Below are 11,970 nucleotides of genomic sequence, written 5' to 3' on the forward strand. Positions count from 1 at the left end.
AAACCTATCCTGATCAAAATCAAACATGTGCACAGAGGAATGAATGCTCTATTTACAATATTCCCCAGCCCTTATTGTCCAATGCCAGGGAGGATAAAAAAGATGCATCATGGAAAAAGGCTTATTGCTGTTTGAATGTAACAATTGAATACCTGAGTGGAAAAAGGGCCCAACTCCAATTTTTAACAAAAATGAGAGTTAGACCCAGCATTTTATTACCAGCAGACTGTTCTTCCTTGTGTGTGAAAGATGAGCCAAATTCCATTTCCTAAATAGTCTTCCACATACAATTAATCATGGTTTTCATGGAAGAAAGGCCAAACTCCATGGAGTTGGGCCCTTCTTCCACATATACTGGGTTAAAGAGGAATTTTGTTCATCCATGAAATCTGCTTTTCACTGCAATAAACTTTCTTGATAACATATTACATGCTTCTACTTGTGCAATTAATGGATAATTTCCAAATTTCTGTAGCTATTTATACACATCTGCTTACGGAACTGGCACTTATATTAGTGGAAGAAGGGCCCAACTCCAGCTCGTATTAAGACCTGTACCGTTGCCATGGAAACATCGTATATGATTTCGAATGTATGTAATACTGTATGATCATGTATTAAAGGTCCCCTGAAGATGAAAACATCCTGCCTATAAAACTGTTCCAAATAAGTTTTTTCTTAATATCTCAAAAACAGTTTTGATGGAGTTGGGCCCTTCTTCCACTCAGGTATTCAATTGAACACTAGTGCATTCTTGATTATATAAACAAGACAAATTAAGTACAGGAGTTCTCAATAGGCAGCCTGGCCCATCGACCAATTGTGATTGGCCCTTGAACAAATGTAGAGTAAACATGACAAAACAAGGTGTATTTAGCCATCGAACACAAGTCTTTGACATTATTATAGCCCTCCGTGGCCTGTGAGCAAATGTAATTGAGAAGCCCTGATTTAGCCTATAATAGAGATATCACACTTTGTTACACTTCAATTCTGTAATGTTCAGGAAGTGGCAGAAAAGCCTGAAATATCAGAAAATCTGCATTTTCCTACACTTCAGTACAGGTAAGAATTTATCCTGAAATCCTGCAAAGTACCTGAAAACTTACATCCCTGTTATGTTGCAAACGAAGTTGTTAGTGTCACTGTTCATAATATTTCTACAACACATTTGTTTGGTATGGTAAATGTATCATCAGAGCACATATCTGAACAAACATCTTAAGGTATCTGGAATGAGCGTTTTGACAGGTACCATTCCAAGCAAACACAAGTTTTTCAATATTCAAATATTGTTTAGAATTGTTTAGAATTAACTTTTATAGTCTGTCGACATCAGTGCTTACATGCAACACATTTTCTCTCCATGTATAATTGAAGCTACATTGTAAACACAACAAGACTTCAAACTGTTTAACTTCACAACAAGTACAGTGTGGACACCATACAGCTGTAATTCACCAGCATTAAGTGGATAATACTATATATGGATATGGATTCATATCATCGTAATGTAACAACAAATAAACAAGCAACATTTTTGTTAATTCTACATGTAATGATCAAACCATATGCATTTTCAGCCCAGATACAAATCACTTGCGGTAATTCTCTGTCAAGTTGTCCTTAATGTTTAGTTCGGACATTCGGATTTAATACTTAGATCAAACCTGTATATGCCACAAAGCTGTATTTCAGAATTCCAATTCAATCTTCATTCATCAGCAGGTTGACATCCTAAACTTGACCCATAGGCTTGATTTCATCTGCCATGTTGAACTCGCATGCTGTTTTCTCAACGATGTCCTCCACAGTCACACCATCTGCTAGCTCCATCAGAGTGAGACCACCGTTTTCTTTGTCAACATTGAATACACACTGACAATAAAAAGGAAATAAAACATGGTTCAATAAAAAACTGTGGGCTTAGCTTTCAAAAATACAGACTTTTTAGCCACTAAGCAGCCAAAAAAGAAGCCAAATATGCAATAAAATATTGCATAAACCATACCCTTTAAAAAAAAAAATCAGAATTTTCTGTGATTTTCAGGGTCATTTAGCCTCTCCTAGAAAAACTAGAATGTTACGGTTATAAGCTTGCATGGTTCTTGAGCCAGCGGCAATGCCTCCACCCCGGGCCTCCACCTTGACGCGCATCATCTTAACCAGGGCAATTTCCCTTGGAGCTGCAATTGATTATGCAAATGAGCTACCAAATTAGCATATTTTGAGACAAAAACCTTCTAAAATTTGAAGACAACTAATTGCCACCCCTCCACCACGTCACATCACTATACATCTTAACAGTTGCAAGAAATTGCACTTGCACGCTCAGACAGATGATTGGAATGACAACAGAATGATAGACAACCAGGAAACAAAATACTTCCAGTGCAAGCATAAAAACCCCAACCAACCCAACTTGGAAAGTCTGTTCACCAGTAGAACAGTTTTTTTATGGATTTTCTTGTCGCCTTACTTACCAATTCAGTAATAATGGTGTCTACACATCTCTTGCCAGTGAGTGGCAGTGAACAGCTGTCCAATATCTTGGGGTTGCCCTTTTTGTCTGTGTGTTCCATAGTGACTACCACTTTGGTCCGTGGACTGGAAACAAGGTCCATTGCACCACCCATACCTTTGACCATTTTACCCTGTATAAAAATGATAATTGAGGATGCTAGTTTTAAAAGGTGGTCAAGTAACATTTGAGTGCAATTAAGTGGCACAGAAGATTGTAGTTTCAATGCAAGGTGGTGGTTACATCTATGCAGTTTCAATGCTTTACCACATTATTTCACTATGAAACTTACAGGGTGTAGATAACCCTCTTGAAGCAGAAACTGACTAACTCCATTTTCATGATTTTGTGACTTAAGGGATCGGAGAGCAACATTTGCACAGTATTTTTGTGGGACCTGACAGCACATCAGACACACCAAATTACATTCTGCAAATGAGGAAATGTCCTAATATCAAATAATTTTTAATTTTTTGAAATTCACGATATAATTCAAATTTTTGGCAAATTATTAAAAATTGGTATTTGTGACATTTAACAGGCCTCGATCTAACAATCTAATGAAATGTACTTAAAGTGTATGAAGCTGGGAGGAAAAGGCGTCCATCATTTAAAAATATTGACTTTTCATATTGAAGATAAACATTTTTTCCCAAATGCACCATGGGGAGAGAGGAAGTGCAATCTTAGTCTAGAGACGTTGCCAATTAAATTCAGACTTTCTAACCACTAGGTCACATATAATGTGTTGTATTGTCAACATGTGCTTAAAAGCATCTATGTTGCCAATACAACACAGTACACACAGATTGCAGCACAGGATACACTGAAAATCAAAGTTTGCTGAGTGCATGGTGGAATTCCATTCATCAAAGTTTGAGTTTTCCCAGTCTTATTCAATGGTTCTTACTTACCGGAATCATCCAGTTGGCAAGGTCGCCATCTTTCGACACTTCCATAGCACCTAATATGGTCAAATCAACATGGCCCCTGAAAAGAAATAAATTTAAATTTTTACACCATTCCTACACAATTCATGTTTCACACAGTAGAGATATGCCATTTGAAACCAAACTGAATCATTTGTAATAGCTACTCCCCTGTCTCTTAACACCCAAACAATTCTGTTTAATCTATTTCTTTTGGATTTTACTGGTAATCATCAACAGCCTGCCTGTACCTAAAACAACTTGGATACACCAATTATATACAAATTTCCAATCAATCCAACCCCAAATATCCGACATTCAAATTACAACATACCCTCTAATCATAGCAAATGAATCATCGCTGGAAAAATAACTGGCTCCCGGTATGACGGTTACTGTCTGTTTGCCTGCATTGATAAGATCTGGATCTTGCTCACCCTTCCTTGGGAATGGACCCTGCAGAAAATAGACACATGTTGTATGAGTCTGATGTCGATCAAAATCAAAATTCAATTTTCAATCCCATTATATGAGCCAGACTTATGCTTCCAGATATATGGCCATTTTAGTGTTGCTCAGAACAATAAAAGACAAAGGAAGTTGAATACTGGTACTTGATTATATCTCAAAATCATATTCCCGACATCCGACTCATTTTGCTTGATTGCATCACATATTATGCCTTGCGGTTCTTGAAACAGTTAAAACATTTTAAAATTGAAATCCGCACACCACCTGTGGAATACACTACCTTAACCTTCCACACACGGAGTGCAGATTTCAAATGCAGTTACCTGTTCAGACAGCCCCATTTGAAATTCACACTCCTGTGTGGAAGTCTTGTCTTGCAAATGGAACAGCACAATTCATGGTTCATTCACAGTGACACATTTCCCTCTAAACAGCCCATTCCTAATCCAACTATGACTAGAGTACAAGATTGTGCTGCACAACAATTCACAGGTTTTGTGCACATCTGTACAAAATAATATTAGGTTTCCAATGCTGTGCTTACAAATGTTCAATAACTCACCAATCCTAGAACACCATTTTCACTCTGTAGATGCACCTCAATGCCAGGTTTGATATAATTACTAGCAAGCATGGGCATGCCAATGCCAAGATTAGCTGATATTAGAATAGTCAAGAAAAATCACAAGATTCCTATATAAAATATTCATTAATTTCACGGGAGAAATGTGATACGACGGACGTAGCAGTAACTTTATTGATATTGATAATTGCTAGCTTTCGACTATGTCTTCATCAGGCAATTCAACTACAAAGAAAATTTATAAATGAACTAAATAATAAAAAAAAACTAAAGTAAACTAAAGTAAAAAGTAATATATATGTTCTTTTTTTTGTTTTTTTTTTTTTTTTTGTTTTATAAATTATATTCAGCTGGTTTGCTGTCATCACATTCATATTTTAAAATCTTGCATGAGTTAGACTTCTAATTTACATCCTGGGTTGTGTCCCTTCCTTTTTTCTTTAAAAAAAAAATCACCAAACAGTGATGTGATAGCAAAATCAGTTTTTTGCAGAAAGTGGAAAAAACACAGTTTTTATTCAAAGGTGCATTTTTTAGGAGACATTTTTGGAGGATTCCCCACCTCATGTGTATGGGCCTGAATATAATATCCAAATTCACTTTTCTGTTGCAGAGATATACACAGATATATTTTGTCAACCAACTTATATGTCAAGGATACCATACATTCCATCCTGGAACTCTAATGCCGCCCTCATGATGATTCTTTCCCGCATTAAAGCTGCCTCGTTCATAGGAGCATCTTCTGTCTTGTCCTTTGTTAATGTTAGTCTCTGTATGAATGAAAAACCATTGGGATAATCTGCAGTCAGATGGGAGGTAAAGCCATAATGTGTGATTTGCTTCACAGCAACGCCCTCAATTTTACTTGGATTTCTACTTTTTGCATAATTATAATGCCCAGTGGTGTACTAAAATACCACGTAAAAGATTAAGCCTGAAGTGCTTTAATACCAGTAAAATTTAACTTTTTATATTAAAACCGGGTCGACCCGGTTTAATTCAGAGTTCATCGATCGACTGCTTGCTAACATCTCCCGTGGATATCAGCTTATGTGTACATACATCTAGCACGATGCTCCGTGTAGTATTACATGTTACGGTCGGCGAGCGTAGTACACGCATTGTAGGCGCTGGAATGAAATCGCAATTTTCTTCGTTATACCTCATTTGTTTGGCTCGATAATGTGATCAGTGAAAACAACATTTAAATAGGAATCTATTCTTTATGCAAAATCACACATTATTGCTTTAACAAAGTGTATACACAGCACTCTCAAGTTCTACACACAAATCATTTCTTGCATCACATACTCGTCTATTTGGCAAAATACTGAAACTGAGAAAATGGAAGATCTGTCCAACTTCATTACATGTTTTTTGCTATGGTTCTACTAGTACTTTGGCAAGTAATAATATACTGTTGGTGTGAACTATTGCAAATTAAGAAAACTATATCTCATTTTACATACAAGTAACCTCCTATTTCCTAATTCAAAAATAAATAACAAAATTACACATCTCTATGTCACTTCGGGTGCCCTTTGAATTCACAGACTATCAGTGAATTCAAATATTCTAACTAGATTCTTACTGCATTTTTAGCTAGTTTTGTTTTAAGGTGGTTACATTGTACGTGCAGTTGTATAATATATTCTTGCAGTTTAAACATTTCCTATGTGCTACAACAACGTAATATCTATAAAAAACAGTGAACAAGGTTACGCTGCAAGTTTTTCGGATATTTCTGCTTTATTGTGTCATTTTGTTTTGCTTAAAAATAAATTGCACAGATAGAATTTTAATTTGCACAGATGAATTTGAAGCAAAAAAGCTCATTAACTATCTAAAGTACAAATTAGACTGCCTATGTGTTTTACTTGCTGCCAAAATTAAAATAAGTGAATCAGGTATGTGATTTCACAGACCAGGTCTTCAGAATTCAGAGTCGCTCTGCTAATTTGCAGCGCCATCAAGTGATGTAAAACAAATCCATTAAAAGTGCTATGTGATCCCCACAATAGATCAGTTTGACACAATTTAACATGAGCCAAATAACAAAAATTTCAAAACAGCAGATAAGTTGCTTATTATTAATATTTTCATAAAACTATTCATTCCATAAAACAACAGCCACCAGTGACTTTTCAACTTGCATAGCATAGAATGAAGCGTAACTGCCGGCTAAATAAATTCATTTTAAGCGTCATTGGTTGTTTATACATTATACCTAAATCATTTAAACACTCACCTCAATTCTCTTTTCATACTTTTGTCCTTTAAATATTCTTTGCACATATATGCTGGGTACATGAATACTGTCTGGATCAAATTCATCAATGTCCACTATTTCTTCCACCTAAAACAAATAAGCAAACACAAAATTGGGTATCACAAGTTAAGGCAGAGAAAAAATGGGTTGCCCTCTATGGCCTTCAGTAACATTACAAAGGTCACTTGGCATAAATTCAGGGGTATATAAACTTGAAAATTCTTCACTTTTTGATATGGAAAAATAAGCACTTTAGGAGATAATGCAGGAAAACAGCCCTCTTATTGCAAAATATTTTAAGTCATAAAAATATGTACTTAAAAAGTGAGCTGTTGTAAACTGCTTATCCACAAAATTAGCCTGTTAAGTAAAATTTCAAAGTTTTAGGGGCCTGAGCTTTCGATCCTAGCAGGATCTTTATCAAAGATCCTGCTAGGATCAAAAGATCCTACTAAGATCCTGCTAGGTTCGAAAGCTTGCCCCTAAAAACTTTGAAATCATAGAAGTACATGTATAAACATCTCTTGAAAATTATGGTATTCACTTTTTGCATGGTCATCAAGGTCATCGAGGTAGAGCCTCGATCTGGTAGCATGCATGAATGGGAATTGAACGAATCATATAACATTGTGTAAAGTGATGTAATTCTTTCTTTCATGTATATTACCAGTTTGAGGCTCTACCCAATATGGCAGAACCATGCAAGGGGTGAATAACGGAAAAAAACAAGCCCTTCTGTAAAAACATAACACTGATAATTTTATCCAATCATGTTACTAATTTCCAACTTTAAAGCAACACCCATGATAGCTTGTATTGTAGTTACAGTTAGTAAACCTCTTACTAGTAATGACTTACTTCAGCTATTGTGATCCGTGCTGCCCTTGCCATAGGAGGGTTGAAATTACGTGCTGTTTTTCTGAATAAAAGGTTTCCAGCTTTGTCTGCTTTCCAGGCCTTAATCAAAGCAAAGTCACCAGTAATGGCCCTTTCCATTATGTAATTCTTGCCATCGAATAATCTATGCTGAAAAGTTAATGAAACAAGAGGCACAGACAGTTTTAACAAACACTATAAAACATTTTGGTAAGATCTGTCTGAAACCATGATATTTCTTTTGATTTCAACCTTTTTCCAAGGCTTCTGACAAAATAGTATAAAAAGAAACACAATACATTGTTGTGAGACTTTTAAGCTGGTTGAGTCACAGACTACTACAGACCATGTATCAACAGTCAAAGTCCCCGTGTATTGTATAGTGTGATTTCTCGCATATTCATGAGGGCCGATTGTTTGATCGTGCCATGTCTAACAATCACGCCAGCGCTGCATGCCTTTGCGTATACGCGATAGAGCGTTGCGTGCTTTGATAGACCGTGAAAATACGCGGAAATTGCGTAGCAGTCTCGCCTGTCGCATTTCATGGAACATTCAGCCCTCATTATCGGGTGATGCGGAGACTTTGACTGGTTGTACAGCGTCTGTTTTCTCTCTCCTCTGTGGGTTGAGTCAACACTGACTTCCAAAGTTCCCAACCAAATCTACACAGAAAGAGAGACCCATTGATTTAACATGTCCTATACGTTGATTGAGAGACAAATCGCTGATGATTGATCATTGGTAGTGATGGTGCAAATCCAACCACAAACTGTGCTTTATGTTGCTACCACACATGTAGGGTATGCTTCTACCCAATACATTATGTGTATTGCTTAGTCAAGTCTCTCCGTCCTGATAGAGCCACCAAAATATTGATTGAAAAATCATAGCTATAATGGAGATCTTAAATATTAAAAGGATGGTATTTAAGAACATAAAAATTCAGCAACCTCATTACCCATATTCATAAATAAAAGTGTGTAGGTGAGGTTGCAGCATAATTTCGCTTGATTTTGTTATTCACCTCTCTTGGTTCACTTGTAATTTCCACTGACCCATCTGTGCCATATTTAATTGGTGAGCCTCCTTCATGAACCAATGTACCAAAGGCAGTTGGTGTGAAGAATGCTGGGACACCTGCTCCTCCTGCTCTTATTCTCTCTGCTAATGTGCCCTAGATGGGAGAACAAAGAGAAAGTTATTTAAGAGGTGGAAACAATTATTACTATTGATATTTGGCTTAAAAGCCATATTATACTCGCATTCACAGCATGGGATTTAAAAGCACTAGTGTTCTAACGTTGGCAGCATTTGCACAATTGCTGGCAGAGCTCAGTCGTGGCCAGGGACATAGCGACAAAGTTGCTTCAAGTAATCTGGTTGCGATTTGAGGCTAGAGCATGCTAGCGACTTATCGGTCAGCTATACATACACTCCTGTATCAAAGCAGCCAATCAGAAAAGCGGTTAGGAAAGTAGTGGAGTGCATTGATCGTGTACATTGTGCACTCTGTGTGCTACGCACAGCTTTCGCGTGTTCGTAGTCGTGTAGGATTGATTCATTTTTCGGGCGGGGTGATGCATTTATATCAGGTTCTATTTTCCAACCTTTTTAGTGATAAAATCATGTGTTTTTTCTTCTTGTGTATGAAATAGGTTAATGAACGCGTATATTTCTTGTTGCTCGAGAAATTACGACAAAATAATGCACTTGCGCTGATGTTGATACATCTAAATGCACTCCCCCCGAATTCGGCAAATGCTTTTCCGATAAGTGAGGGAAGTTACGTCACAAAAAGTGCTATGCTCCTTGCGATTGCCTGGTATGGTATGGACATTACAATCCCTTCATACACTCCTAGAGAGTGAGAACCAATCAGAGCAAATGATAGTAAATTACTAGCCGTGCATAAATATTGTACAATTATTGCACAGGCATGCATGCCGCTTCGTACGTGCAGTGCTTTCGGACGCGTTCATATTTCTTGCAAGTGGATGTATTTGTATTTGCTTGCATTTTCCAACATTTTAAAGAGACAAGTTTGTTATAAAAATAGCTAGAATTGCAGTATTTTTAGTTGTGTATGAAATAAGTTTAAATGCATAACACTTGTTGGGAGTGAAATTGTGCAAAATAATGCTCGCGTACTGAGATGTTGATGTGTTTAATGCACGAGCCCCGAAGGCATTAACTATAATTCTGTTTCCCTTCAGCTACATGTATGTAATGATTTACAATTATGCAAGACATGGGAGATAAATCGATTCATCACTAATGTCGCTCATGCCATATCGTCCACTGAGTGATGGGCCAAGTGACCTTTCCATAATATACTGTGTCTCATCTCAAGTTAAGAGTAACGCCATGTTGGATTTTGTAGCGGCAGACTCGAATCAGTGCGTTTACTCGGTTGCGTCACTAGCATACGGAAAAATCGCCCTTCTACGCTTGTGCATGCGCCCTGTGGGATTAGGTTAGCATGTGATTTGAATCTGCCACTACACCAACATGGTGTTACTCTCAACTTGAGACAAGACACAGCATAGTAGCTACATGTACAAAATATAATCATGAAATTTGGCGATAAATATCCACAAATAATGCTTCTTTGCATACCTGAGGTGTAAGTTCAACTTCAAGCTCCCCTGACAGGTATTGCCTCTCAAATTCTTTGTTTTCTCCTACGTAGGACGAGATCATCCTCTTTATCTGGTTGGTCCTGAGTAAGAGACCCAGACCAAAGTCATCCACTCTGTAATAAAAAATATATCATTTAAAAAAAGGTATTTATTAAACCATCTTACTTTCAGAGTTTGCCTCAAAGACCTTCCAAAGTGTAAAACCTAATTATGCAGAATGCATTTTTTTTTTTGCTTAATTTTTTAATCAAACTGTGGGATGAGCTTTTTGACAAGAATAGATTACCTTTCATCTCTCAAGGAATTGTCTCTCTGGTCAAAATTAAGAATTTTATTGAGACAAGTTTACGACTTGGGCTATTTTCACTTGGGCTATTTTCACATCTGACATCGTGGTGGATTTGGGGGGATAAACAGGGAAAAATGACATTTACTCAATCCAGTGAGAATAATGTGCAAAAAGTGGCAAATTTTACTAATATGCACAGGGGGCTTTGAGACAACTATGAAATTAAGATCATGGCCTATGTGATGCAATGTTATTCACAATTGTGAAATTTATATGGGCAGAAATGGGAGCCAAAAAACAGTAAAATACAATCTTATGCTCCAATCAGACCAATGGTGGCAATTGTGAAATTTGAGAGATATCGGACAATGCGGAGCAAAAAACACAATGATATACTTCAATCTATTGCTCAGTCTCATTGAGTCGATGATTAACTTACCCAGCATTATTGCTAACAGCAGTAAGGCCTTTCACGCCAGATTTAAGAAGACCACCGATTAAGTTCTCTGGAATACCACACAGACCAAACCCTGCAAAAGATCATTTCTAAAATTGTACAATGTTCCAATAACCATGAAGCTAATTCTTTCTGTATAAAATACTGTACATGTATGTGCAGTTGAGCTTTATCATTTGTATGCATTTGTTTGTCTGTTACATTTTAAAAATAATCCTTTGCTTTTAGTTACTGCTTATACATTATTATGCAATACCAAATTACTTGCATTACACCGTAAAAGGCACAACATGTGAGTTGCTTTATTCTCAGTTGGCTCTTATGTGATGTGCCCTGAGTAATTTAATTTGATGATTTATCTTTGTTTACAAAGTTACATGAGTGATGACATTTTGGGGAATTCCCCTCTCAAATTGAGCAAAACAAGTTGAATCATATCTAATTTGGAATATTTGGAAACCCCCCTGAGGTTGTAAAGTGAAGATGACATCATATATGGGATTCCCCTCAGGAAGTGATGTAATGGGATTTCCGCTCAGGAAATGATGTCATGTGGGCTTGGGAATTTCCAAGATCACATTTGGCTATTAATATTTGGGATTTCCCATTGCTTGATATAAGAAAATGTAAACACAATTATTGTCACAGTTTATAGTGTTGATCTGGGCTAGCTAGCTAATATGCTTACAGTCCAATTCCTTCAAAGAAAGGAAATTGCAAACCAGAAATATTTTATGTAGTCAAAAGTACTACTATTTGCCAGTGTTGTCGGAGAAGATCTAGAATACGTCAAAGAACGGACTTCTTCCAAGAAAGGAATATATATTCTTCTGTCGACTTGCTGAAGTCTGGTGTTTTGATTCAACGCAACTGTCAAAATAAGTGGGGACAACTGCATCGCAGTCCTGCTTCCTGAAGACATTGTATGAA

General features: G+C 36.9%; 1 protein-coding gene across 1 annotated transcript; it reads right to left on the reverse strand.

Annotated features, from left to right (window-relative positions):
• Positions 1-1,250: 1,250 nt before the first annotated feature.
• LOC140154771 (succinyl-CoA:3-ketoacid coenzyme A transferase 1, mitochondrial-like) lies at positions 1,251-11,107 on the reverse strand. The gene is made up of 11 exons (XM_072177341.1): positions 11,023-11,107; positions 10,272-10,407; positions 8,680-8,829; positions 7,635-7,802; positions 6,756-6,863; positions 5,166-5,277; positions 4,484-4,578; positions 3,785-3,906; positions 3,436-3,511; positions 2,484-2,654; positions 1,251-1,878 (listed from the first exon to the last, which is right to left on the reverse strand). Exons 2-11 carry the CDS (start codon positions 10,353-10,355, stop codon positions 1,738-1,740), a joined length of 1,227 nt encoding a protein of 408 aa, XP_072033442.1. The 5' UTR covers positions 10,356-10,407; positions 11,023-11,107; the 3' UTR covers positions 1,251-1,737.
• Positions 11,108-11,970: the final 863 nt, after the last annotated feature.

Source organism: Amphiura filiformis, chromosome 1 (genome assembly GCF_039555335.1).
Source record: "Amphiura filiformis chromosome 1, Afil_fr2py, whole genome shotgun sequence".
Classification (NCBI taxonomy): domain Eukaryota; kingdom Metazoa; phylum Echinodermata; class Ophiuroidea; order Amphilepidida; family Amphiuridae; genus Amphiura; species Amphiura filiformis.